This window comes from Lepisma saccharinum, chromosome 1, assembly GCF_977018435.1.
Source record: "Lepisma saccharinum chromosome 1, izLepSacc3.1, whole genome shotgun sequence".
In the NCBI taxonomy this organism is placed as follows: domain Eukaryota; kingdom Metazoa; phylum Arthropoda; class Insecta; order Zygentoma; family Lepismatidae; genus Lepisma; species Lepisma saccharinum.
This window is the reverse complement of record NC_139229.1, coordinates 158,729,386-158,756,419: the sequence shown is the minus strand read 5'-3', so window position 1 is coordinate 158,756,419 and position 27,034 is coordinate 158,729,386. Positions and strand designations below refer to the sequence as shown.

Below are 27,034 nucleotides of genomic sequence, written 5' to 3'. Positions count from 1 at the left end.
GATCTGGGAAGAGAGGGCAAAACTGCCTACATGATTGATGGCAGTCATTAACAAACGAGAGAGCTTGTTCCTCCAGTGTTATTGCCAGTTGTTCAAAGCTTCATGTGTAATAACAACCTTTCGCGAACAATCGTTCTTTTTGCGCTGACACGGAAATGGCAACGTCAAACTTACCGGTTGGCAACCCAGAAATTTTCACCGCACGCGAAAACCAAACCATTCCTTTGCCCTAACCAATCCCCCCCGGCAGGCATGGATTATGCATAAAGATCCAAAAGGTGAAAGAGGTTTTAACGTAAAACGAATCCATGATTTGATGGACAAACGGATGTCATTAAGAAATCAAAAGAGATGGACGACGACTACAAAGTCTTCTAATAAACCAAAATTACAGAACTTAACCTTTGTTTTTGTCCGTAATGATGGTAATTCTGGTCCATAAACTTACAATATGGTTGTCAGGCACAAGACTCGAATACATGATGTATGCGTGGTGCTAAAACAGAGGTTAGTTCCGCATCTATTTTTTTTCTTTTTTGTTGCTCTTGCACTCCTTGAAGTGAATCGCAACAACGAGAATGAACGGTATTCATACTTACACGGCTTTCGAAGATAGGGATTCTATAACTCTATTCCGGGGAGTCTCTGGAGCTAGGCTGCACATAAGGGTAAAGGAGGGGAGAAAGCGAGTGGGCGTAACGAAGCAGTACAAGCTTCTGCAAAGACTGGTAAGGGCAGTCCCTTTCACCCTCCACGCAATCCCGTTCCCTCGCACATGTTCATTGGTCGAACCCTCTCAAGTCTCTACTTGCGCAGAGATTTGCTTTCGTTCGTTCGCTCCACAGAACAAAATGGGCAGCGAGTGTCAATGTCGAAATAAAGATAAACTCTCTCATATCCATAAGCCCAAAGGTTCATTGTCTGAGCAACGTAAAGTTTTGTATTTCTAGCTATTCTTGGCTAGATCAATCCACCCTTGACCATCCTTAGCAATTTCTTTCAGGTACATCTTAATACATTTTAATATAGTCATTAAATTACAACGCACCCGGGGGAATTATGCAGAGAAATGCATAATAAAATACTTGTAGTCCGTTTGATGCGGTAGAAATGCATAAATTATGCAAGTCGCACACGACCAATTTCAAAGAAATCTAAATTATATATTAAATGATTAATGCATGGCGTAAAGTTCTCAGAGTCACTAGATCTTGCTGATTTGTTGGCAAAAAGTTTCCCACAGGTCATATACCCAGGGGTTCAGAAGCATAAAAATTGCAGTCTCAGCAAAATAATTTCCCAATAAGGTCTCTCAATGGATTTTCAATGTGAAAGATGTACACGTGGCACCATTATGCAGCTGAAACCTTCCCACATAAAGTTTAGAGGAGGTTTCAACACCGGATCTTCATTCACTCCAGCATGGGGAGGAGAAACACTCCATAACAGGAGTAAATTCCGAGTTATCTTGTCACAGAAAACCTCGTAAGAGCGAAAGTCAAAGGAACACACACGTTTCTTCCCCCACAGTTGGCATGTAAGATATGTGGCTTAATAACCAAGTGGTATTATAGATTTTTAATTTTATGATTGGCCCTACTAATTGCGCTCTTTCTCGCTGCAGGCGAATCAACATCACCCGCTTTGGAGAGAAGACCCATTGCTACTCGTCAGTGACGCAGCAGAGCTACTACATCATCTACGCAGAGATCATTCTCCAGAAGGTGGCTGCCAAGTACGACGACCTCTTCGGCGCCGCTGCGGACTGGACGGAGGAGAATGAGGATCGCGTGTGGTCGGCTCTTGGTGAGTAGCTTTTCCTTCACCTTTCACTCTAGTCAAATCAACCGCTCGCTTCGTTGGGCAGCCACCCACGTTCGAGCGAATATATTACATTCACTGCATGCTGAACTAAACATTATTATGCATCAAAACTGGCGAGTCCTAAATGCTTAACTGCCCAGGAAAGAAGGAGTTGCAACAACTTTTAGACATGATACTGCTGATTTCAAATTGTAAAATATTGTAGGTGCCGAAAAATGAAATTGACACTTCTCAGTTACTTTCGTATCTTAAAATAATTGAACAATAATAATCTGAAATATGAACTCCAAAGACCCGCCTGATTGACTGACCCCCCATCCCCACCAACACAGCCTACGAGCTAAACCTCCAGATCTGCCGGCTCGGTGATAGCGAGATAAGTGCTCGATTTTCGATCTCGCCACTGAAGACCCCGGCTTCGAGCCCCAGTGTCCTTTGCGTAAAATTTCATTTTACCGATGAGATTAGCCAATAAGTGGCAGAAAATTGACGACAAAAATACAAACTCAAATATTAAATGACCAGATACAGGTTCCGAGAGGTACCACCTGCATGTAGTTAGTATTATAGAGCAACAACAAGGAAAAGAAACTCCGGCCAGAAATTTCAGCGCACCTTCCCCTCCTTCTGTTCCGCCGTGTGGAACATGCTTTGGGTCTTTTGGAAAGAGCCCACCCATTTAGCACGCCACTCCAAACCGTCATGTGTTGTCCTTTGCCTGCCTCTACAAAGAATACCGAAACTACATGAACTGGAATATCAGGAGAGAGTTATTGCAGATACCGCGGGCAAGACATATTTTCTAGAGACCTCTTAAACTTCTGTCATGTATATTCCGGAAGGTGCTTCCGCCAGATTCGCCACGGCTCTTTCTTGTAACGTATGCATGATAGAGTTAGTTTTAATCCAACTTTTCAAACATTGTTAAAAGTCAGTTATCATAAATTGTATTGCTTAAAAACCGTTGTAAAGAGAAATATTTAAAAATTGTAGGATTCACGTATTCAAATTTCACATTATGCTATAGTAATCAATTTAACAGGAAAAAGGAAGAAATGAAAATGCAGGAAATTGCGTAAACAATGTTTATGACCAAGAAAATAAAATAAAGAATTTCAAAGATAAAGTTAGCAAACAGGCTTTTGTTATGAATGCAAATACTTCTGTTGTGATGCCTGGAAGTTCCTGTTTGTCTTTCAGCATTTCTCTGTCACTATAATCTGTTTAACCTCAACGTGAACCAAAAGCTGTTAAAACGTATTTTAAGAAGTTTCGTATTTTGCTCTCCAAATAAAAGTACACATCGGCGACACCGTGAAACTTGTTTCCCCTTCGGTGAACATGGTTCAACATTAAATAATTATGGCAAAACGAACTGATACATTTTTTGCACTCTTTTTAACAGCAAAAAACTGCTCATATTGGATACATAAAACACTACGCGAGTTGAGTATAGTTTCTCTTTTTCATTTCTGATGTTTCTCAGGAAGATTTTATGTGAATCGTAGTGAATCCATTTGTGAGAGAACTAAAAAAAACAATACAACTAAAACTGTTTTAAAACCGAGGTAGATGTAATGACGTGGTTGGCGGTTTCTCTCTTTGATCATCGTTATACTGATATTATGCCAGACAGTATTCAATGCGAAGCGCATATTTAATTTGTTATTGCATTACAAACATGACATTACATTGCATTACAGCGTCACCATATACGCTCTTTTTAAAAATACGAATGTGGTATTTTCATTCTTGATTTTTATGGAAATTATGAAGTCTGCTTTGGGCTTCGGCTGCGGGACGCGCACAGGTTCGAGTCTCCTGGGGAGGGGGGAGTAATAACTTTTATCCTGAGATTTCGGCGTGTGTATGGAACCGGTGGCCACCCATCACCGTAAGGAAATTGGGAATCTACGAACGAGTAGCGTAACCCGGTCATGGGAGACCTTCAACGACGACTGATGTTCGTCGTGCTGACCACACGTCACCCCATAACTGGTTGGATGATCTCTCACCTCGGCAGGTGGGAGTGAGGCCGGTAGTCGGTAACGGGCTGTTGCTTCATGGGTTATGTTTTTTAGGTATCTAAAAAATATGACTGTCGTAAAAATGACCAATAGCGTAATCCGCCCACCTTTGGCGCTACTCTTGTATCTTATAATATGGCGTAATTACTCTGCTATAAAGTACATTGTTTGGAAAATTTGAAACAATGAATGAACGAATTGTTGTTTTAAGTCCACTTTATGCACAGAAAGGCTAGTCGGGACTGCACCTACACTTTAAAGTGGGATCCGAACCACTATGTGCCTCCAACAGGCATCTAACCCGACACCCCTTGATTACAAGGCGACAACGCTACCACTGCGCCATAGGAGAGGCCCCTAACGTTTGAAAGAATATTAAAAAATACGCCTGTTGGTAAAATTTTGCAAATTCGGTGGAATGCATAGTGATAACAGCATTACGAGATAATAATTTCTCCAAAGCTTTTTCCGAGTGCAATCTCAATTATCTACCTTATTTGGAAGCTGAAACCTATGTTGCGAGCATAATTCGCTCCAGAACGGTGATCGTATTTCGTTACAGCAAAGCGTTCAAATATTTTTATTGTTATAATTGACGAAATATTATGCCGCTTTTATGTCCATGTTTGGTATTCAAAATATATTTCACATTATTTTCGGGACTAAATTCAAGTATTCTTTCTAGCCAAGAAGAAATACGTGTATACAACGGATGTATTGAAATCATTATTTCTACGCTCTAGAATAATGTAACTAGTACCGCTCTCGTCATTGGTGCGAGCAGTTTCGGGTTCAATTCCCGGTGGGAGCTCAAAACATCTGTATTGACTCAGCATCATGAGGACATTTGGGGAGCTGCATGAATGGAAATATCTGGTTCAGGTCTCGAAAGCCAGAATAACAGCGACGATGGGACTCGATGCGCTGACCAATCTTCAACCAACGAATAGCCGCTTGGCAGACCTGGACTCTCAAAGGGCTGTTGCACAACGGAGTTCAGTTAGTTAACACACACACACACACACACATATAAGTTATTGCATTTTCGAAATTAGGATACAAAAACTTTTCCGGAAGTGACTTCGGAATAAACTCATATAAATTCATGCTGGACAATGTTATCGAGAAAGATAGTCGATGCCATTTTCCCCTTGTGACATTGGCTACAATTTTTAGAAAACCACTCTGTTAGACCCATTAGGACCACTCCTTATCACCCAGCAAGCAATCCGATTGAGATAAGCAATCAGGAGATAGTAAGACTAGGAAGGAAATTTCAAAATGGCGTCGATCCTCTTAGGATTAACCCTGATGTATGTTCCGGATATTATATGGCCTCCCGCCTTCGGTGCTAACGGTCGCAGGTTCGATTTCTGCAAAGATTTTCGATTTTGACCCACCGTCGTGATGACAATTGAGGCGACTGCATGACGAGAAAATTTGCGAGGTCCGCTCTTGAAGGCCACGTCTCGCTGACTATCAACGAAAATTCGATTGGCAGTTCCGGTCCCAAAAAGGCTTTTACATCACGGATTTTGGTTCACCTTATACTTCCAATGTGATCCAAAATGAGTGTAGATTAAGGAAAAGGGTGCATGGTTGAACTTGCTCAGTTAATTTCACTAACCAGCACGCTGAAGCAGGTTAATTTACCTGCTCGGATTCACCTGACAGACCACGATGTTCCTTAAGCCAGGCAGGAAGACAGCTGTCATCCTCCTGCACTCCGACGCTGCACGGAGTTGAGTGGTAAATAGGGTTTATTAATGACCTCGTCTTGCAGATCGCTTACATCCCTGAGGCAGGTCTCAGAAGATGAGTCATCCGCAAGCAAGTTAGAAACATCCTGGTAAGAATCTCGGAACCACGTTTGCTCGCTGGCTTTGGGTTTCAGAAAATGGGTTGTTATGTTTGTTGCACACTGAACAATAATAGGGCTGAGCTGATACCAGTAGTATCGGTATTGGAAAGTATCTTTCCCAGGCTCCGCAAAAAATGCCGCGGAACTAGGGTGTTCGGCAAAAGGCACATAGACCACAAACTGCGACTTTCTGTTGTCTTATTGTCCTAGTTTCTCTTAAATTAAATATTATAACTAACTATAATATATTGGGCATGTGTAAAGATTCTAAACAGTACTTATCCAATATATATTTCATATCCTTAATGGTTGCTATTACAAGAATAAACATGAACAGAACGTCTCCTTTGAAATTGCTTTCTTGACTTACTTTGCTTTTTCCCAAATACCCTATAATTATCCTGTCAATTATGCAAAATTCGTATTTTATCTTTGTTTTTCACCAGTTTTGTACGAAAAAATTATTTTATGATAACGTAACATGGAATTTAATATTCTGAATTCTTGTATATTGAAGCAAAAATCTTGGTTAATTCATTCATATAATTTGAGTGGAATACTTACACACTAATATTAATCAGTACAGTAAGACCTCGTTAATCCGAACTAATGGGGGGATAAGTGGACCGTTTTAACGAAAGTCCGGATTAACTGAAATAACCTAAAAGGACTGTAGAAAGTGCATTAAAACTCCGTTTATAGCAACAAAACACGTTTATTTTGATGTATTTAATGGGCATAGGCCTAAATACACTAAAGTTACAGTACAGGACAAAGTCTGCGTGAAAAGAATTTCATCAATGGTTGACTGCCCTTTCTTTGGGAAGTTCTCTTGTTGACTTCTAGCCACATTTAAAACCTTGCATTCTGCTTTTCTTGTCCGGATTAGGCGAAGTCCGGCTTATTGGGGTCTGTATTAACGAGGTTTTACTGTATTTTGCAAAACTTTTTATATTACATTTTCTAAGAATCGATATCGGTGGGAATCTGTGAGCATGGGTATCAGTATCGGTTCAAAGCGGTATCGACTCAGTCATAATATTGATACAGAAATACAACCTTAGTGACAATGAAGTTCGAGCAGTCACAAATATGGGCGTGCGTTGTGAAAGAAGGAGAACACATGCATATGCTGAACATATTTTATTCAGCAGGCTACATGGAACAAAGGAAAACATAAATTTGCGCTACAACGCAGCAATGTATGGTGTCCACGCAAAATAAAACATTTTCGTCCATCTACACGTGACATTGAAGTTCGACCACTGTTAGAGGGGATCCTGTTTACCATGGTGTGACGCCGCCCCGTCAGCGAATAACTGTGGCAATGCATCGGGGCATGCTGCGGACGAGTCGTTCAAGGTATTCCACATCGATGCGGTGCCATTCCTCCTGCAGGCAGGCGATAAGAGCAGCCACTGTCGTGGGTCCCCTCTGTTGCACACGTCGCTTAAGAACACGCCACACATTCTCAATGGGCGAGAGGGCGGGACTCGATGGTGCCCATGGCAGAGTTCGCACGTGATGGCGAGTCAACCATTCTCTTGTCAGCCGCGCTGTATGAGGCCTGGCATTGTCGTGTTGAAAGATGAGACGCCGCCTGTGGAACAGGTGCCTTCGCACTGTGGGAAGATGCCGCTCCAGTATGCGTTTATAGGCGTGTGCATTCACAATGCCCTCACAGACGTGTAGTGGGCCAACCCCAGATGCCGTCATGCATCCCCATACCATCACTGACGCAGGTTTCTGTACCCGACGTGCATAACATTTTGCTTCATTCTGTTCCTCCTTCCGACAAATGACTGTTTTCCGTATGTTCCCGTACACAACATTGAAAATGGATTCGTCCGTCCACAAAACCCTGTTCCACTGCCGAAATATCCATCCCCGGTACATTCGTGCCCACCGTAGTCGATTGCCTTTGTTCAACATGGAAAGGAAGGGTTTACGTTTCGCCTTGTACACTCGGTAACCGCATCGCTGTAGGTAACGGCGAATGGTTCTGGTTGACACTTCAATGTGAAAGCGTTCTCGAGTCCACAGTCGTAATTCGGCCACAGAAACATGATTGTTGGTCTGGATATAGCGCCTAAATATCCGTAGGTCACTCACGCTCAGCAGGCGTTTTCGACCGGGGGCCTTACCTGGCTCTGTAGTACCCGTATTTTGGTGGTGTTTGATGATGCAGTGGACGGTTGACTTGGGTAAGTTCAGTTGGCGCCCTATTTCCCGTTCACTGAGTCCATCCCGTTGCAACTCCACCACTCTTCTCCTCACGGTGTTGTCAATAGGTTTGCCCCTGGCCATGGTGATGATGCACTGCGGTTCCTCGGTGCACAGCACGCGCTTATATAAGGCGGACTCCCTTATCGTGTCCGTAACGTCATGCTTCCGTCGAATGCGCCACTATCTGGAATTTTCCGTATGGGTCTGGTGCCTGGTCGAAGTTCAATGTCACGCGTATTGTTCCCCGTTTTCGTTCTTTACGTGACCTTGGGTGCAACATGCTGGGATCACGATTCTTGCCTACTCACACGCCTCCTCTTACACACATGCGTCACTTCTGCGGGTCACCCATTCCACCGCTATGCCTCTGTGCATTCAATCACGTATTCCTTTCTGGTCGAACTTCATTGTCACCAAGGTTGTACTTAGAATACGTAAGATAGTGAAATAACGAGGTAACGGAATTACTAAAGATAACGAAATACAAAATATACCGAAGTGTCGTAAATTGGGATAATTGGCAGAGTCTCGTTTCGTATACGAGAAGATCTCGGTTCTTTCGAGTTGTAAAGGCATTCTCAGACCCCTCTCGTTCTTGGTCTCGTTCGGGCTCGTCTCGAAATAAGTGGATTATTACTACATCCACCACACAAATGATTAAATCATAACAGAACTTATGAAGGTAAACAGCTAAATATGATCACCTAGTAAAGAAATTGAGGTTCAAATAGCATTTGGAATTAACACAAATTGTCGTCTCAATAGGTCTGTCTCATTTTTGATCTCGTCTCCACAAGTCTCGAAGGGTCTCGTCTGGATTTACGAGATTTTAGTTTGCAACACTTTCACATAGACGGCAAATTCATATTGGATTCATCTTGTTAGTGCGACCGCCAATTACTTTCGATGCCTTATAAAATGAGTCAAGTGCCGCAATTCTGCTCATACCAATACCATTAGTCTTCCACTGGATAAGGTAGAAGTCAGGATTTGCACACGAGTTCAGTCTCGCATTGATTCGGAAAGCAAAAAGCATTTATATGTTTCTTGGCAAAAAAACGTTGCAGTGTTAGCAATGACTTCTCCCTTGGTTGACTGGAACCTCCTAGCTTCTCCTTGGCCCGAATGGAACAACATTTTCCTCTGCAGGCCTCGCAGGTGATATTAAACGACGAAACATGCGGAGCCATTTTTTCCTTTATGGGCATCCATTTTAGACGGGAAGACGAGCGACTGGCGATTCCATTTCCCGTGACACGAGGAAAAATTTGATTTCAGTTGAAATCACGGTCGTCTGTCGGAAGCAATAAAACGACGTCTTCTTTTATTTTTCCATTTGTGTTGCCGTCGCTTTTAAAGTGGGCTCAATGGTGACGTGCAGTCGCTGGAAAAGTAGGGTCTTCTAGGTACAGGGAGTAGGGTGGGAATTGTTTATCCTTTGTTAGTTTCTCTGTAGCCTAGAATAAGACTACTGGGAGGAAGGAGGAATTCGAGAAACAATAACATTATCAAGAACTGTTCAATAGCTTGCAACTAAAGATCGATCGAGTACTAAAGTACAATCGGAATTGTTATCGGCCTCGAATATTATAAGATCTGGCAGAGTTAAAAGAACATGCTTGTTTGATTGGCTGTTTCAAGCGCCTGGCGTTATTCCCGCCTCCAATAGCATGACAGCGCGGGCAACTTTCAAGGACATGCTCGTCTGATTAGCTGTTTCAAGCGCCTGGCGTTATCCACGGCCTCCAATCGCATAAGAGCGCGGGCAGATTTTCAAGAGCATCTTCTGATTGCTTGCCAACTAGCATTTGATTCCATGCAAAAAGAATACAGAACTTAATGGCACTTGGCTTGAACCCAGCAGCTAAAACTAGAATTACATATGACTCTACATAATAAATCTCCAAGAAAATATTTAAACAAAGCCAATAACAGATGGCTGCACTATTCTATCATATGTTTTAGACAATATTGTTCTTCCATTCGAATACAGAAAGTTTGCAAAGCTAGCAATGCTGTTGCTGTGTTTTGTAACACACTAGTTGATTACCCGGCGTTGTCCGTGTATTTATTTATCCCAATCTTGTATTAGACAGGAAAATAATGAATTCTAACTATAGTGTAAAATGTAACTGTTAAGTAAATTTAAATGTGATCGTGAATGTCACCAATTAGCTTAGCGACTCCGAAAACTATGGATTCCACACTAATCTCGGTCATTTGTGGCATTTATTTTTCACCCCCTCTCACCCCCCTTACCGATAGGTGATGAACTTGGAGTTGAACCGCATTGGAAATGTCGCGAAAACTATGGATTCCATTCGCAACACAGCCTGAATATTAGACAACCCTAGAAACACTATCGTTGTGCGGATTGCATAGAGTCACGGATGTATGTTCGTGCGGAATTTAATATCGGTGGTTCTCTATTATTTTTACACGTCACCCCTTCCCACCCCACCCCTAGGGGTGCCAGGGGTGTCTTACCCCAAAATATTTCCAGATTGCAAGTGATACGTGTACAAAGTTTAGTTGAAATTGCTCCAGCCGTTCGAGAGTTATGCCGGAACAAATATATATATACACACCCACACACACATACATCAATTTTTATATATATATATATAGATAGATAGATAGATTCATCAAATTCATTTTCTAGGAAAGAAGCACAGGAATGTCCACCTTTTTCTACTTCTCTAGACTAATCGCGACGATGATTCAAAACGTTAAAGATTTATTATTAAGTTTAGAATTAGTAATAATATTGTATATGCATGACACAGGTTGATAACGGTACGTAAGTATTCATAGTATCTAGACACCGTATAGTCAACACGAATAGATAATTTGGATTCTGATCTCAATAATATATTAGTCGTAGATCCTTCAAACGAGATTCATTTTCTAGCATTGGTCAAATGCAGTGTTCGGACAGCTACATTTGATTGATTGATCGATTGATTGAATTGTTGTTTTAAGTTCACTTTATGAACAGTAAAGCTAATCGGTACTGGACCTACAGTTTAAAGTGGGATCCGAACCACTCTGTGCCCCACCAGGTATCGAACCCGGGACCCCTTAGCTACTTTTGAAAAGTAACTCGGTTATAGCTACAGTCAATAGTTTTTAAGAATAACTCAGGTACAGTTAATGTAAATACAAAAAGTAACTTTAAGTTATTTTTATACTTACTTTATTCTATGAAATACGTAACTCGTAGAAGGTGTTGCATACATGAACTGCATAACATCTAAAATTAACATTATTTTCCATTAAATTATGATATACTCATATGTTGTTGCTTATAATATTGAGATAGAAAGTTCAAAATAAATTTTGGGATGTGTTTTGACTCACACGAAGATTACCATTTCATATATGAGTTTCTTGGACTCCATAATTTTATTCATTGCTGTTGATAGTTGCAGAAGAATAACTGCAAATGTAACTGTTAATTCAGTTACTTGAAAAAATAAGTGAGCGATACGCGTTTCAAAAAGTAACTAGTTGCAGTTACTTGTCAAATTTCGGTTGATCAGAACAGTTGTTGTTTTAGGCAATGCAAGTCAAACTAAATCCATTCTTTCTGTGGCTGATAGAGAAATCTGAAAACCTGACATTACAGGCTTTTTGTAAGAATATTGCGGAGTGATTGTCTGGTCGCTCCGTTCTCTGTTGGAAGATCGAAGGGCGTCATCCCTTTTGAGAAAGCGAAGCAACAACTCCAAAAGATCTGAAGCTAAGAGAAGTGTATTGAGATCGGAAGAGAAATGCCGATGTCAAAGGGAGAACACCCAAACAGAAGGCAAAAAGCTGGAAAAGCCCGTCATGGGAACAAATAAGGGACATAGCGCGGGAAGAAAAACGAGCAGCAAAAAGGGAGAAAGCCAGAAAGGGGATGCGGAATCTAAATGGAAATTCCAAGAAGTAGCATTCTCCCTCTCTCTCTCTCTCTCTCCTTTTTACCCTCTCTCTCTCTCTTTTGGTCTTCTTGTCCGCGCAATTCCTCCAGCCAAGGAGGAGTTTTGGATCTGTCTGGCTCTCGACAGACCGGAAGCTCATTTCAATACATTTTCCGGGGAAGTTGGTTTCCAAGATATTGGATTTCCAAGCATTACCACTGTCCGCTCATCTCCGCTTGCGAACTTTGCCTCTTTTTAAGGAAAGACCATCCCTCCCTCCCTCGTTGGGGGGTCCCCTTTGTGCACTTACTGACGGAAAGGTGTTCTTCGAGGTCGACCTCGAACGTACCGAAGGAACGCCCAGAGGACCAATGAGCGTCGTCCACGCACGCCATAATCGTTCGGTTAAAAAAGAAAAAGCGCCGCGTCCTTTTCAACTTGGAACTTTCTTCCCGGGTTATGCCTGCCTGCCTTCGGAATGGAATCACTTTCCTCTCCCCTTACCCCGCGCTTCGGAGGCTATCGTCTACAAATTTACCCACTTGATCTTTTTTTGGATTGCCCACTTTCCTTTGTGTGTGTGTGTGTGTGTGTGTGTGTGTGTGTTTGTGCCCATTGACGATATGGAGGGACTTCGGACCGCAAAGTACAAAGTTGCAACGGAGCGGCAATGCTGTTTTGGAACAGAGGCGCAAGAAAAGACTTCTGCAATTCAGAAATATCACCGGATGTTTCGAAGGGGAGAAGGGATACTGATAAGAATAAGCTTGTTATCCAGGAATATCCGTGAAGAAAAGGGCAAGCTTATGTTGAAGCCGTGCGAAAATAATGCGCTTCTGTTGGACACACATGTACTGATCGCGGCCCAACTATCGGCTTACCTACTTCTTGCTACATAGCTCTATCTGTCAACCAATCCTCTTCGGGGGTGTGTGGCTCAATAAGTGTCAACAATCTCAGTTGCGAAGTAAAAGCTGTAGAGGTAACATCGCTCTTCCGTTACTACGTTGCCAAGCATAGGTTTGCTTTTATCAGATGTTTTTATTAGCTTGTTTGTACAGTGTCTGGGTGTTTTGTGCACTAATGTTCCGTGCCTTGTGTATTATTGTAACGGATCAACACCCTCTCTCTCTTCCCCGTTTAATAGTTTTTGGCAACATCCGGTGTATCCGACGCTCATTTGTTTTGTCCCGCCAGAAACTTTCGGTGCCTTGTGACACGAAAATTCCCGATGTCAGACGAGGAGAATTCAACTGATCGCCGATTCAATGCGAGCATTATAGGCAGCTTTCACACCGAAGCGATACGCGACAAATGTCTCTTGGGAACGAACTAACCAACAGCAACACTCCACACCGTAGCGAAATGACAAGCCGCACATGCATGCGTTTCTATTGATGAAATTCTCAAGCGTCGCGTGTCGCTTCGGTCTGGAATCTCTCCTAGACGCACCCGATTACTATACTCTGTCCCGAGGATCTCTGGAGCGACCAAACGGAAACAAGTCTGCGCAAGTAGTGACTCGAGAGGGCTCGACCAATGGACACATGCGAGGGAACGGGATTGCATGGAGGGGGAAAGGCGACTGAAGGCACCAGCTATTTGCAGCAGGTTCGAGTCTCCTCGGAGGGAGCGTAACAACTTTTCTCCTGAGATTTCGGCCTGTGTATGTGACCGGTGGCCACCCACCATCGTGAGGAAATTGAGGAACTAGAAATGAGTAGCATAACCCGGTCATATAAACTTGCAACGACTGTGGGTTCGTCGTGCTGACCTCACGTCACCCCGTAACTGGTTGGATGATCTCGCACCTCACGGGCTGTTACACCACTCGTTATTATTGTTATTTGTATGTATGCATATGTATGGCACTTGATCTTTCTTTTCACATGCACTGTGTTGACAAAGATGTTCAATGTCAGCTAACCACCCATCCGCTAGACAGGAATAGCTCGCGCTACCCCGGGGTGCAGTTTACAAATAATTGATGTCAAAACTACAAAAACATGGTCCCAGGAGGTTCAGACCATTTGATGGACCTCCTTATTATTTTATACGAAGTGTTCGAAACTGCTTATTATACAAATTGAATGTCTTCAGATTTGATGCACTTCACCTCCTCTCTTTATCTACACCCCTTCCGAAACACATATTCATCTATTTGGTATATTTTATTTTCATTTTAATGAAGTTCTTTGTATGTGTATTTCACAAAGTCCCTAAGAGAACTTTTTTTTTTTTTTAAAAAAAAATGCAAATACTGGATGATTTTTCCGGGATTAAACTACGAGTTGCCAGGTCATTCTGGAAGACTTGGAAACGCCTGGAAAATATTCGGTGAAGCATTTCCAATAAGAAACCCCTCTCCAGCAAAAAAAATTAAAAAGAGGAAAGCCCCTCAGTCAAAATTAGAAAAAGGAAATTCAAATATATCCGATCGCATTTCCTGCTCCTTTATTAGTATTATATGTATATTCCATCCATCTCCCTGATTTTCATCCAGACGAGAGAAAGAGAGAGAGAGAGAGAGAGAGAAACAAAATCGAAATGCTGTGATATTACCAGGACGACGTTCTCTCCCTCCCCCCAACAGAAAAAAACGCGCCCACTCCCTCCCCACGCTTTCAATCTTTTCCTATCTCCTACCGCACATTTTCTTAATCTCGACCGGAAGGATGGAGGGAAGGGAAGTTGGAGGTAACTTTGATCGTCGAGGATTGGACAGGTGCCTGATCCCATCTCCAAATGTGGCAGCTTTTTGGAGCAGATGAAAAGAGGGCGGGAGGGCGTTCTTGTTGCCAGGGACGCCTCGCGGATTGTACCCGATCGGGGACCTCGAATGTGATTTATGGATTCGAAGGAGAGATTGTCGCATGAACCTGTAAGCGATCAATCATCTCCGCATCCCCCTACTCTTTTATTTCTATTTCGCACGCACCCCCCCCCCCCCCGTCTCCCTGACACCCGCACGATCAAGCTCGGGAAGATCTAAAAGAACCAGAATCTTCGTTGTGATTTCGTGATTTATTGTGACGTCATGTGATAATGTACATCTGGAGAATCGATCTGACCGTGCAGATTCTTGAGTGGAAAGGGAGAAGGGGAGGGGTATAATCTCCAATTGACCCAAAATCTTTCCCTCCCAAAACATCTAAAGCGGGGAAAAGGTGGAGAATGCAGTGGTGATTCCTAAAAATGAAATTTTATATTAATATTCCCTCATCTAGTATGTGCAAAGCAACAATAATTTATTATAAGTTCATGATAGTAAATTGTTATGTAATTAATAATTTCTTTGAATTTTATATGAACGGCCTGGTCTCCTCTACAAATATTTCTGGGCGTGCTATTGCTAATGTTTGCTCATTCAAGTGTAAAAATGAACATACATGTACACTTTCTTTTGGGTGGGGCTGAAAAAATAAACATTATTACTAATATTATTAAATAATGAGAAGGAAATTATATGCAAACTAATGCAATTCGTCACTATATAGAGTTTCATATTTTCGCGTATTTTTTATACGATTTAATGTTTTCGACTCATTTAGCTGATTTTTATTTTGTAGAATAGCCAAATGAACCAAATGTGTAGATTCATGGGAAGGGTTAAATACGGGTAGCCTTGTATAGTTGAAGGCTTACTCTCTATAATACTTTAAAGTGTTTAATTTATACAAATGTTACAGTGAGAATAAGAATACTGACTTTCAAAACAGGAAATAAATTGTTATATTTTTCTTTTGAAAATATAATTCCTATAGGCTGTACATTGAATTGATTTACTTCCAAATCGTCGATATAGATAAATCCTTTTGGGAGGGGTATTAGAGTCACCCTTGTGAAGGTATCCAAATCTCACCCTCTCTTCCGCATATTACACCCTGCTAACCTCCATGGCAGAGCGCTACGACGCCAGGGGTCCCGGGTTCGAATCTCTGTAAGAGCACGGTTCTTCTTTCTGACTGCCCCATCATAAATTTCATAATATCGTCACTCGTCCTCATGTTCGCGATTAGCCAAAAGTGATAGAAAAGCTAAGTAAAACAAAAGAAATCAATCAATCGATCAAGTAAAAACTTATTTCACCCTAGACTGCATTTTTTAGACTAACTGGGCTCTGGTGTCTGGACTCTCAGCTGGTATTGTCATCTTTTCTGCACTCATTTTTATCCTATTTTGAGCCTTTCTGATTATTTTTCAGTAAAGATCTGAGTTCACTGCAATGTTTTCTGTTATTCTGATTCGATTTCGAGCCACTTTGATTCAATCTTCAGTAAAAAAAAAAAAAAAAGAAGAAAAAACTCTGAGACTCGTATTTTGTCGTTCCTTCATCGATCTCATCACCAGTGATCTTCATCGTCGCGATTTGGCAAATTCCGACCTCCGTGGCGGAGTGAACACAGCGCGATACGACGCCAGCGGTCTGGTTTCGAATCCAGGCTTAGGAATGGGTATTCTTTGTGAGTGTCCCTTCATCAATTGCATCATATCATCAGTCATCCTCATCTTCACGATCAGCCAAAAGTGGCAGAAAAGCGAAGTAAAATAAGCTAAATCAACCAATCAATCAATCAAAAGCGATTAGACAAATGTTGCAGAAATGACACTAAAATTAAAGAAATGAATCAATCAATCAATGATTTTTATGTCATGATAGGAACAATGAAAATTATGAAAAATCGTATGCAAATTTATTGAATAAATGAAAGTCATCAAGCGAAATATACAGAATTAGTGATTTACATACAAATTATCTCCGCCAAAGCAAGAGTCTTGGAACTTGGGCTTGAAACAAATAGCGTTATATGATTGGGTGAAACGAGGAACATCGAATTACCGTCCATTCTCCACAGCTTGCCAGTGGTCAACGGTGTAAAGAACGCCATCTTGAGAGTATTCCGTCCTTCCTCTTCTACCCCCATCCCTCCACTTTCGATCCTAGCGAAATCACGAGACTCCTTTTGTTACGGCGTCGCTTTTGTTCGGGCAGTCTGCCCCCCCTTTATTTCATTTCGTTTCTCTTTGTTGCGACTCTTTCTGCGAACTTCGTCTGTTTCCTTTCTTCCTTTTGTACATCGCTGAAACGCTTCGCTTCTGTCCCATTTTCTCCCTCTCCCCAGTCTTCCCTGCTAAGATGTTTACTTCGCACTTTTGTGTAGCCTCCACTCCGAGAAACGAAACGATGCCCCATGATAACGGCTAACTGCTACACAGAACAAATATCCTTTTGGTTAGTTCCGGCCTGGAGAGAATCGAATGCGCATGCACAGTTTCTGCACAGAAGAACTGCAAATGAGGCTGAGAAAATTGGCGGCATGAGAGTCGGTTTGGTTGGTGTCTTTTGAAGTCGGATTACTAAAAGAAGTAAACTTATAACCAACTCTGTATCAATATTATGAAATATATGCATTTTCAATATAAATAATAACCAAAATAATACAAACAAATTTTAAAATAAAATATAGGGTGGTTATACATTATTGAGCACATTTAATAAAAAATGAACGAAATAAAGTACCAGACATTTAGTTTTGTGCCTTTAATAGACAGTATTGAACAGGTTCATTTACAACTCGTACAACATTCCACTACTTTAATAACAGATTGCCTAGGCCACTTCTATCCTCAGACATAACACCTCTGGATTTATTTCTTTCATGGTTTGTCCCGACAGAGTGTACGAAACGAAACGTTAGTGACACTGAAGTGATTGGAGTAATAACTGCCCAAATGGTGCGTAACATATTGTTGACACATAATTGAATACCTCCTGGATATTTTACGTGCCGCACATGGAGTGTATGTGGGAGTTATTTAAAGTGGTGGGATGCTGTGGTAGATTATAGTAAAACAAAAACTACATACATGTGGGTACTTTACTTTGTTCTTTTTATATCCACCCTGTATGTTGCACATCTATTAGAGAATGTTTGCCATACAAAACTTAGGAAAAGTAACTTCCGAATTTCCAGGCTCATCTACAAGAAGACTGAAAACTATCGAAGAGGCCTCCGAGTGTAATGATTATTTTTATGACGATAAATAGTTGTGTGAAAAGAAACGTTTTCTGCTCTCCTTATCGTGAAAATGAGTGCATTCACCCTGGACTGCATTTTGCAGACTTACATGGCTTTGGCGTCTGGAGACTCAGCCGGTATAATTCTCAGTAAGACTTTTGTTGGTGGGTACACTTGCGTGTTTGTGTTTGACCTATCATCCATTTCATCTTATCACTATTCATCCTCATCAACGCGATTAGCCAAGTGGCGGAGAAACGAAGCAAAATAAATCAACTTAATCAACCAACCAACAAATAAGTGTTGTAAGCGTTTGGGACACACATAATCAGAACCCAGAATACCACTTCCAGTTATTAAGCCCTACTATACGCACGAGTATATAAAGTTAAATGCAATACCAACTTTCCCATCAAAAGGATATTGCGCCCTAAATCACTGTTCAATGCTATACTTGTTGTTATTATTATTATTATTGCAATGAACTGTGTGATTGTAATAAAAATACCCATAATGAGCAATATCGAAACAAATACTTGACGCACCTTAGGACTTGAAATATTGAGTTTAGTCCTGGGGATCCGCAACAACATATTTAAAGGGAGTTCGTGTACTTCTGAGGTTATGATCAGCCGAAGTAACTGGTTCATGGAGTAATGATGTGTGATTTTATCATATTAGGAAATTTAAAGACTGCTCAGTGGTTTACAGAGATAACAAGATAATTGTTCGTTGCCAACTCGATTTTATTCAGTGGCGGATTGACGTCCATCTCCCGGGGAAGAGAAGCTATTTCAACTATCCCAAAATCTGTTCATTGTTAGATTTAGGCGTTATTTCTAAAAGTGATTGCTTGTTTTTAGAAGTTAACGGGTGATGATCGACATTCACTGTTGATTATTTTGTTGATTAACGATCTATTGTGAGTTTTAGACATTAATTTATACACCTCAAGGGAAACGATTGCTTACCTGAAGATATCAAGTGGGTTATCAGCATTTACAGTATCTATCCAGCCGCCGGAGCTCCGTTTGCCTGCAACAACTTCCAGAGTATACCACGTGGAAGACAGATTGACTTGTGAGAGCATTGGCCTCCCCGATGGCATAGCGTTAACGTCGTCGCTTTGTAATCAAGGTGTCCAGAGTTCGGTGGGAGCACATACTTGTTCGAAGCCCACTTCAAATTCCAGGTTCAGTCCCGATTAGCTCACCTGTACCTAACATCAATCTCAAATTCTACAAATGTATCGGATTTACAGTTAACAGCGGACCAGGGTTGTTGTGGAAGTAAGCAACCTCTACAATCGACCTCGAAAGTTTTAAAATGTAAACACATTGCACGCCATTCGGACACGGCAATGGTGACGGTCCTCGGATCCATATAATAACCGCGCTCTTAATTTCTCGCTTCGCTGACAACCTCAAGAGGTTGTTTTCTCTGCACGTTCCTTCCTTTTCTCATTAATCTTCATCCGGGCGTTCTAGCTTTGCCAAAATCAATGCAAGATGCAGGAGAAGATAATAAAGGTTCATCCAGTTGGTAAATAGAGTTAGACCGTGTATAATGGAGAAGGGATACAGGTTGAAATATTGGAAGCTCAGTACCGTGTTTACCCTTCTTTTCCCAGTTAGGGTGACCAACTGTCCTTTTGAAGCACGGTCTTTAGTTAACACGTATTCATTCATAATGCACTAGCTTATAGAGTGTGTAACTGTGTTCTTTGGCAGAGGTATTTCTAACGGTTGACCCAAATGACCACGAATCTACACAATTCACGTAAAGGAATATTTTTCTTACAATTTTTATAGAACATATTGTTAAGATGTACAGTATGTACATTGATGATTATTTCTCATGGCATAAACGTAGCGACTTCACATCGAAGCAACAAGCGATACGTGTTGCTTGAGGATTTCCTCCCGCTACAGTGTGGAACATTGCTGTTGATTGGTTCGTTCCCAAGTGGCATGTAGGGCCTCCCCGATGGCACAGTGGTAGCGTCGTCGCTTTGTAATCAAGGGGTCCAGGTTTTCGAATCCCGACGTGACCAATGGTGTCTTTGTAAGTGTAGCTTCATTGATTTAATATTATCACCACCCATCCTGATCTTCGCGATTAGTCAAAAGTGGTAGAAAAGCGAAGTAAAATAATTCACTGATGATAGTAACTACAATAAATCTGATACTTGTAGAATAAAGTCGATAATTTGAGTCTCTATGATCAGATGTTCCATCTGATTATCTAACAAGAGGGAAAAAGATCCCATGGTTTCTTCTAATAAGTGCTCAGATAAGTGGGTTTGTGAACGGAAACGATGCAACATTTGAAACTTCAGAACATACTTGACTATTTCTTTAAATTATAAGTTCAATTTAACTGTACTGAGCAATATAAGTACAACATGTATAATAATACTGCATATAAAATTTTTCATATGCTGTAGCTTTCTTGTTATTTTTTCCTTTCGCCACTTATGATTTTCCCTAGTTTATTCGTACAGTCAGAGTTTTTTGTAATGTGAGGTAGTCTCCATCTAGTTAACTTCGAATTATCAGGACCATAGACGTAGCTACGGGGTGTGCCGGGTGTGCCTAGGCACACCATAATGGGCTGCTTTATCAAAGAGAATTAAAGACAGATATTTCAATAAGAGAAAATAAGCGGCAGTTTGGAAGTTGAAAATGTCATTACTTGGTACAAACGTGTGCATTATCGCTGATGAAACGAGTGTTTATAGATTTTCGATTCTTTGATGTCATTGGAGAAAGAAGATATTCACTGCATTCTACTCTGTACTACAGCGCTTTTCTTCTATACCTGTCACAAGCTGCACGTGTGAGAGAGCTTTCTCCAAGCTTTCCCAAGTTAAAACTAAATTAAGAGCAACTCAGAAGCAGGATAGATTGGAAGCCCTGCTCTTGCTATTTGTGGAACAGAAAAAAAAGCTTAGTGTATTGATGAACATGAAGTTATTGATGAGTTTAAGAACATTGTATCTTTTGACAGACGTCTCTTGTTATAGATGACGTGTATTTTGATGTATTTGTTTGTAACATTTATGAACATTTTGTATGTGTGTAATTTCTATGAATTTGATTCTTTTTCTACTACATATATTCAGAAATTTTCAACACTTGTCATTTAGTGAATTTATATTCCTTTACAAACATCAGTGATTGTGTTGCAAAATATGCTATTTAAAAGGTTCAAGACCTAATTTTTTTCTTTGTGCACACCCAAATATAAAGTTCTAGCTACGCCTATGATCAGGACTCTACTGTAATTAAATCAAGAATTATTCTATCCAGTAAGTATTGGAGAGGATAAAAAGTTGGTAATATACCTGTAGATAGTTCATGGCAAAGATGGTATGAAAATATTAATATTAACCTAAAGAAAATAGTTAAGGATGGTCATGAGGCGGCTTTATATTGCCCAGGATAAAGACAGATGGGAGACATGTGCTAAGGTGTCAATAACATTTAATTCAGGGATGGTAGAGAGTTAGTTTATTGGTTAGTCGGAGAACTGTTGTGAAACCAAATATATGGTTTAAGTATGGCTGAGCCGATAAAACTTTAAACCGATAACGATACGGATGCCGATACTCTCACTGATTCCCACAAATACCGATACTTGAAAATTGTATATTCAAAGTTGATCAAAATATTGATTAACATTAGTGTGTATATATTTAGCTCGAATTGTATGAATCAATTTACCAAGAGTTTTGCTTTAAAATATTCATGAATTACACCAGAATATTATATTACTTGTTATGTTATAAAAAAATATTTTTCACAAAAAACTGGTGCAAAATTAAAATAAACTTCGAATTTTGCATAATTTTTTAGGATAATTAGACTCCGCCAAAGTGTCCCCCTGCATTTTTGCGGAGTCCGTGAAAGATCAAGATAACGATCGATACATCTACTTGCGTCTCGTGATGTTTCTTTCGCACTCTTATCAATGGGAGGAAAGAAATAAGAGTGGAAACTTTTCCATCAGACCTTCTCTGGCTATAGTACCCTCCCTCTCTCCTCCTCTCCCTCTCCAGAAATCTGGGTTTCCGGAAGATTAAGGCCTCTGAGGAGAAACTTGCGGGAGGGACCGAAGAGATAGCGATGATGAAAACCGAATAATTGCTCGTGGCTAGATGGAAGGATTTCCTGGGTTTAAGCCTCTCAGACAGCTTGTCTTGTCGTCCCTGCTCGAAGGCGCCGAGATGTGAAGTTTAAATCCCTCGGTAACACCTTCCAGTTGTAGCTGGATTGGGTTGAACTTAACTTGAGACGAATGGGAGTATGGGACACAAACAAGGTCTGAGCTCTGGAGTAAAGTTACTTGGTGACGCGTTTCACGTTTGAGAATGTTTTCGGTGCAGCATAGATTCTGCTACTCCCTCTACCACGTCGTTCTATATTTTCTTTTACATTTACAACCATACTTCTGATAGACAGAAAATTGCATTGAATTCTGAAAATTTTGATATTTTAGCCAGTGTTGCAAGATTGTGGCCATACGATAGAAATCCCTGAATTGTGTACGTGTGACTTGTACACCAGAATAATGTTCATTAAGCTGCTGTTTAGTGTTCTCTGTGTATTGGCGTGAATGCATTTAAGTCCATGACGAGCCTTTGTACTGAACCATCAAAAACTTTCTTGACAAACTTCTACGATATTCCCAATTTCGAAAGACTACATCTCTTTACAATTCTTCTTTCTAGTGAATTCAAGTGAATTTTCATATACAGTAAAACCTCGTTAATCCGGACTAATGGGAGGGATAAGTTGACCAGTTTAACGCAAGTCCGGATTAACTTAAACAACCTAAAAGAACTGTAGACCGTGCATTAAAACTCCGTTTATAGCAACAAAACATGTTTATTATGGTATATTTAGAGGGCATAGACCTAAATACACTATACAGTACAGTACAAAGTCTGCGGGAAACAGGATTTCATCAGTGGTTGACTGCCTTTTCTTTGGGAAGTTATCTTGTTGACTTCTAGCCACATTTAAAATTTGCATTCTGCTTTTTTTCCCTTTGCCTGTCCGAATTAAGCGAAGTCCGGCTTATCGGGGTCCGGATGAACGAGGTTTTACTGTATTTGGTTTTGCTCCTCTCTGCATATTTGTGATAATTTCGTTCCATCGTAAGCATATTTTCAATAATAGATATATATATATAGACAAGAGCGAAAGCAAATCACAAGAAGATTCACTTGAATGAAGAAATTCTCAACTGATGTAATTTTCCGGAATTTGAAATATGATAGATTTTTCTTTTTCGAAAATGTCTTTGATAGTGCAGGAAAAGGTCCAGCTCAGCCTTAGAGGGTGTGGTGCGCCCCGGAAAGGGAATCAATAATTTGAATTAGAAAAAAACGAAGTATTATGACTTATCCTTCATAAATGGGAAGGCGTGAATCGCTCACACACGCCCTGAGAGTGAATGACAGTGACAAAACGAGGCCTGGCCGTTTTAGACTTGTCGCCCAACTAGACGTTGTTGGTGAGAAACATCGAGACAATCTTGAGACTTTCTATCCAAGAGTCTCATTCTCGTTCAAGAGTTTAGTAAATTAAAGTGTAAGGTACTTCATGAAAATTTCCCCAGGGTTAAAATTGATTTACTACTAAAAAAATTCCGTGACATAATGACGATAATAACGTAAAATTTACATATGGTTCTCGTAAGTTCATTACAGTAATTTTACCGTAAATACGAGAAACTTAAAACAAATAAATCCAGCTTCTAAATACCGTACACGACGAAAAATAATTTTAAATGTACTACAGAGCTGTTGTAAAATGTTTATTGTAATTGTGTAAATGTAAAATAATTAACGTAAAATTACATAAACGTTGATGTTCGAGTAACAACGGGTTTCCAGTACTGCCACCAGAGAGCACCACTTTCAAACAGATGAAAGGCGAAGAACATTGAGGCGTTGCTTTTTCTGTGATTGTAGTGTCAGTTATTGCTGTTCCTGTAGTTGCTGTTTTCTTACAGTGGAGAAACTGTAACTGCAGTGACATCACCGGCGTCCTACCCGCCGGACATTTCACAGGAAAATTACAGTTAGTTTTTTAGTGTATACGATATACATCGTGTATTCACACACATGAAAGAAGTGGAAAGGAGGATGATTGTGCATGTTTGTTTCCATTTCGTACATATTTTATACCGAAACGTATCCGCTTCGGTGAACGAGCGCATTGAGTGGTCGACTCACGATCTCATCACTGAAAATTCCGGAAAGGAGTTCCAGTCTCAGCATGGATGTTCATGCATTCATCAGTTTCGTCTAAGCGTCATTCACGTTCATCGTTCCGATCGAGCTAAAGTAACGTAAAATCATAGGAGAGAGTGGGCTAAGTGAGACCCCTTAAGAAAAGAAAGGTCATAGTGTGCACATTATTTATTTGAGAAGAAACAAACTTTTACCAGGCTACACGTAGAACAGTTATGAACATTTTTATCTAGTTCAAATACAAAAAAATAATTAACTTCTCTGTTAAAAAATGAAAGAAGTCAAGTCTGCATGTGGACGCACTTGCCCCACGGGGTGGGGCAAATGAGACCAGCCAGATACAGAAATTGAACAATACAACTTGGCAAATAACTTTCACCAGACAAACGTTCTAAATCACTTAAATCATGTGTCCAGATGAATGGAATGTGCTGGAGAGTCCTTCAGACAGCAAAATTAATTGGCAAAGGGAATGAGTTGGCATTCCCCAGAACGAAAAATTTAGCACGCATACTGCTCAATACACATGGGGACATTGTTGTTAAAATTAAACTAACGGTAGTAACGCAGCGAAAAATAACCTGCCAGTGAATCAATCAAACTTGGAACAAGTGCGACTGTCTAAGATTCTACGTGGACGCTCTTACCCCACCCCACACCACCTGTTTTATTTACTTGACGCCTGTATGCGAGTCTAATAATGCTACATTCACCGGATGCCAGTATGAGGTTCATAAAGAGATATATATTATGCAATAAATATATTACAAGTGTTAAAATGTATTGACAAAATTATAATCCTTATAAAAATAACACCGAAAATAAATATATACCTATAAAATCGTCAATTTTCAAGTGAGCGTACAACTTCTTCGGACACAGCCTTTCCAGCTTCCATGGCACCAACTAGCTTCTCGCGGAGTCATTTTCTATCATGGTCTACAATTTAGCTAGGATGGATGCAATTGCCCGACCTGTCTCACTTACCCCACCCTCCCCTATACAAAATCCAGGATAGAAGAAAGTTATATTCGTCAAATTTCTCAAGGTTTGTTCTGTTAAGTCCTTGTCCTCAAGATGGCTAAGGAACCTGCCTCCACCAGCATACATTCGAGGGTATGCGTTTAGTGCCCTGGTGCCTTTAAATAAACCAGGCCGTTATTTGATCGCAAATTATACCGGGTGTTTCATAAATAATTGAAGGGTTACAAACATTTATTGCAAGTAAAGAATTGAACTTACGTTAATGAAACCAGTCCAGAACGAACGAGGAAATCAAACCGTTTCTTTTCGCACCTATAAATGTTCAATGTGTGCACGACGGGCGACACGGCACACATCGAGACGATAGTCTACTTCTTGCCACACTCGCATGAAGATGGGCCTGTCGATAGTGTATATTGATGCGATGATACGTTCCCATAGGGCTGCGATATCACGCGCCATCGGTGAGACGAATGCCCTGTCTTTCATGAAACCTCACAAAAAGAAGTCACACGGTGTAATGTGATTTTGGGGACCAAAATATTGCACTAAACATTATGAGTGATGTGGGTAATTCGAGTGCCGCCTAGCGGCAGGGACATGAACTCAGCTTAACAAAGCATGCACGCACAAACTATATGCGTTCCTATATAGTTCTGGACTGGTTCCATTAACCTAAGTTCAATAGTTTATTTGGAATAATTTTTTATCTCCTGAATTATTTATGAAACGGAAGTACAGAATAAAGAACAATACATTCCCGATTTTCAAAATAATTTCCTGTGGTTTGAAAAACGAAATTACCGCTTGACTGAAGGCAAAGGTAATTATGGTCTCTAAGAAAAATTAACAATATTGCAGTGGCGTATTTTGAAAATTGGACCTAGTTTACAGCAACAATTCTGAATGATTGCACTGTATTTATTATACACCCCATCTATACTAATTAGGTAGAAGTAAAACACCAGTGGTATAAAAAAGGTAAAGTGCTCCCCTGTGCATAGCACCACGCCATGAAGGCGTATAGGGGGTGTGGGGGTAACGCCCACACTTTCTTGATCCGGTCGTGAGTGGGGTTGATGTGATCAGCATTACGCCCCTGACCGCCTTTACCCCCCAGGGTTTCCCCCAGGTACCCATGTTATTCGACGCTGGGTGGGCGCCGGGGCCGCTTCTATCGTTAGAAAAGTTCCCGGATTTGAACCGGCCGGGGATCGAACCCGGGACCTTTAGCATGGTAGTCAGACGCGTTACCGACTGAGCCACCGCGGCCACCTAGAGGAGTGGAGGTATGGAAGTAAAAAAACAAACAAAAAAAAACAACAGGAAATTTCGTTTCATGTAGCAACACTCCTTCAGCCAAGCGCGGTGTAGGAAGCAGGAAGGCACAAGCAGTTTTCTCCCGCCAACACAGTTTACAGCGGTGGAACTGTCTGTCCACATAGACCACATTTTTAAATAGTCACTAGCCCACGGTTTCTTCGGCTCCCTCACCCTCCCCGCCTACAATCAGTGCCGTACAGTCTTTACGTTCTTTAAATAATTTACTTAAATTCTGGTTTAGAAGCTTGTCTTAATAGTTTTTATAATAATATATAATGAGCCATATGTTAAAGCTAAATGTACCAAAATATATTAGAACAGTTGGTTTATCGGCGGTAAACACGAAATTAACATGGAGAATAAGCACCTACAAAGCTGCTGGTTACATAAATAACTTCAATTAAACAAATTCTGCGGGGGAGGGGTTTAGCAAATGCTCCTAAACATCACAAACAGGCACGAATAATAGTTGCTACATATCACTAAACCTAATTTTTAAAAAAAATAAACATTCGTAAAACTCCATATTGGTTCCATTCATATATGCAGAACTTAATAAAATTTCAGCCAAACTCCATTACATCATCATTAAACAGTGAACC

General features: G+C 40.7%; 1 protein-coding gene across 3 annotated transcripts in view; it reads left to right on the top strand.

Moving 5' to 3' along the window:
• The window catches only part of LOC146002996 (uncharacterized), a 757,155-nt gene that overhangs the window by 506,138 nt on the left and 223,983 nt on the right, over positions 1-27,034 (top strand). For all 3 annotated transcript variants that reach the window (XM_083141160.1, XM_083141166.1, XM_083141155.1), the window contains exon 2: positions 1,625-1,806. In XM_083141160.1, coding sequence (XP_082997286.1) covers positions 1,625-1,806 — 182 coding nt within the window. The remainder of the gene's footprint in view (positions 1-1,624; positions 1,807-27,034) is intronic.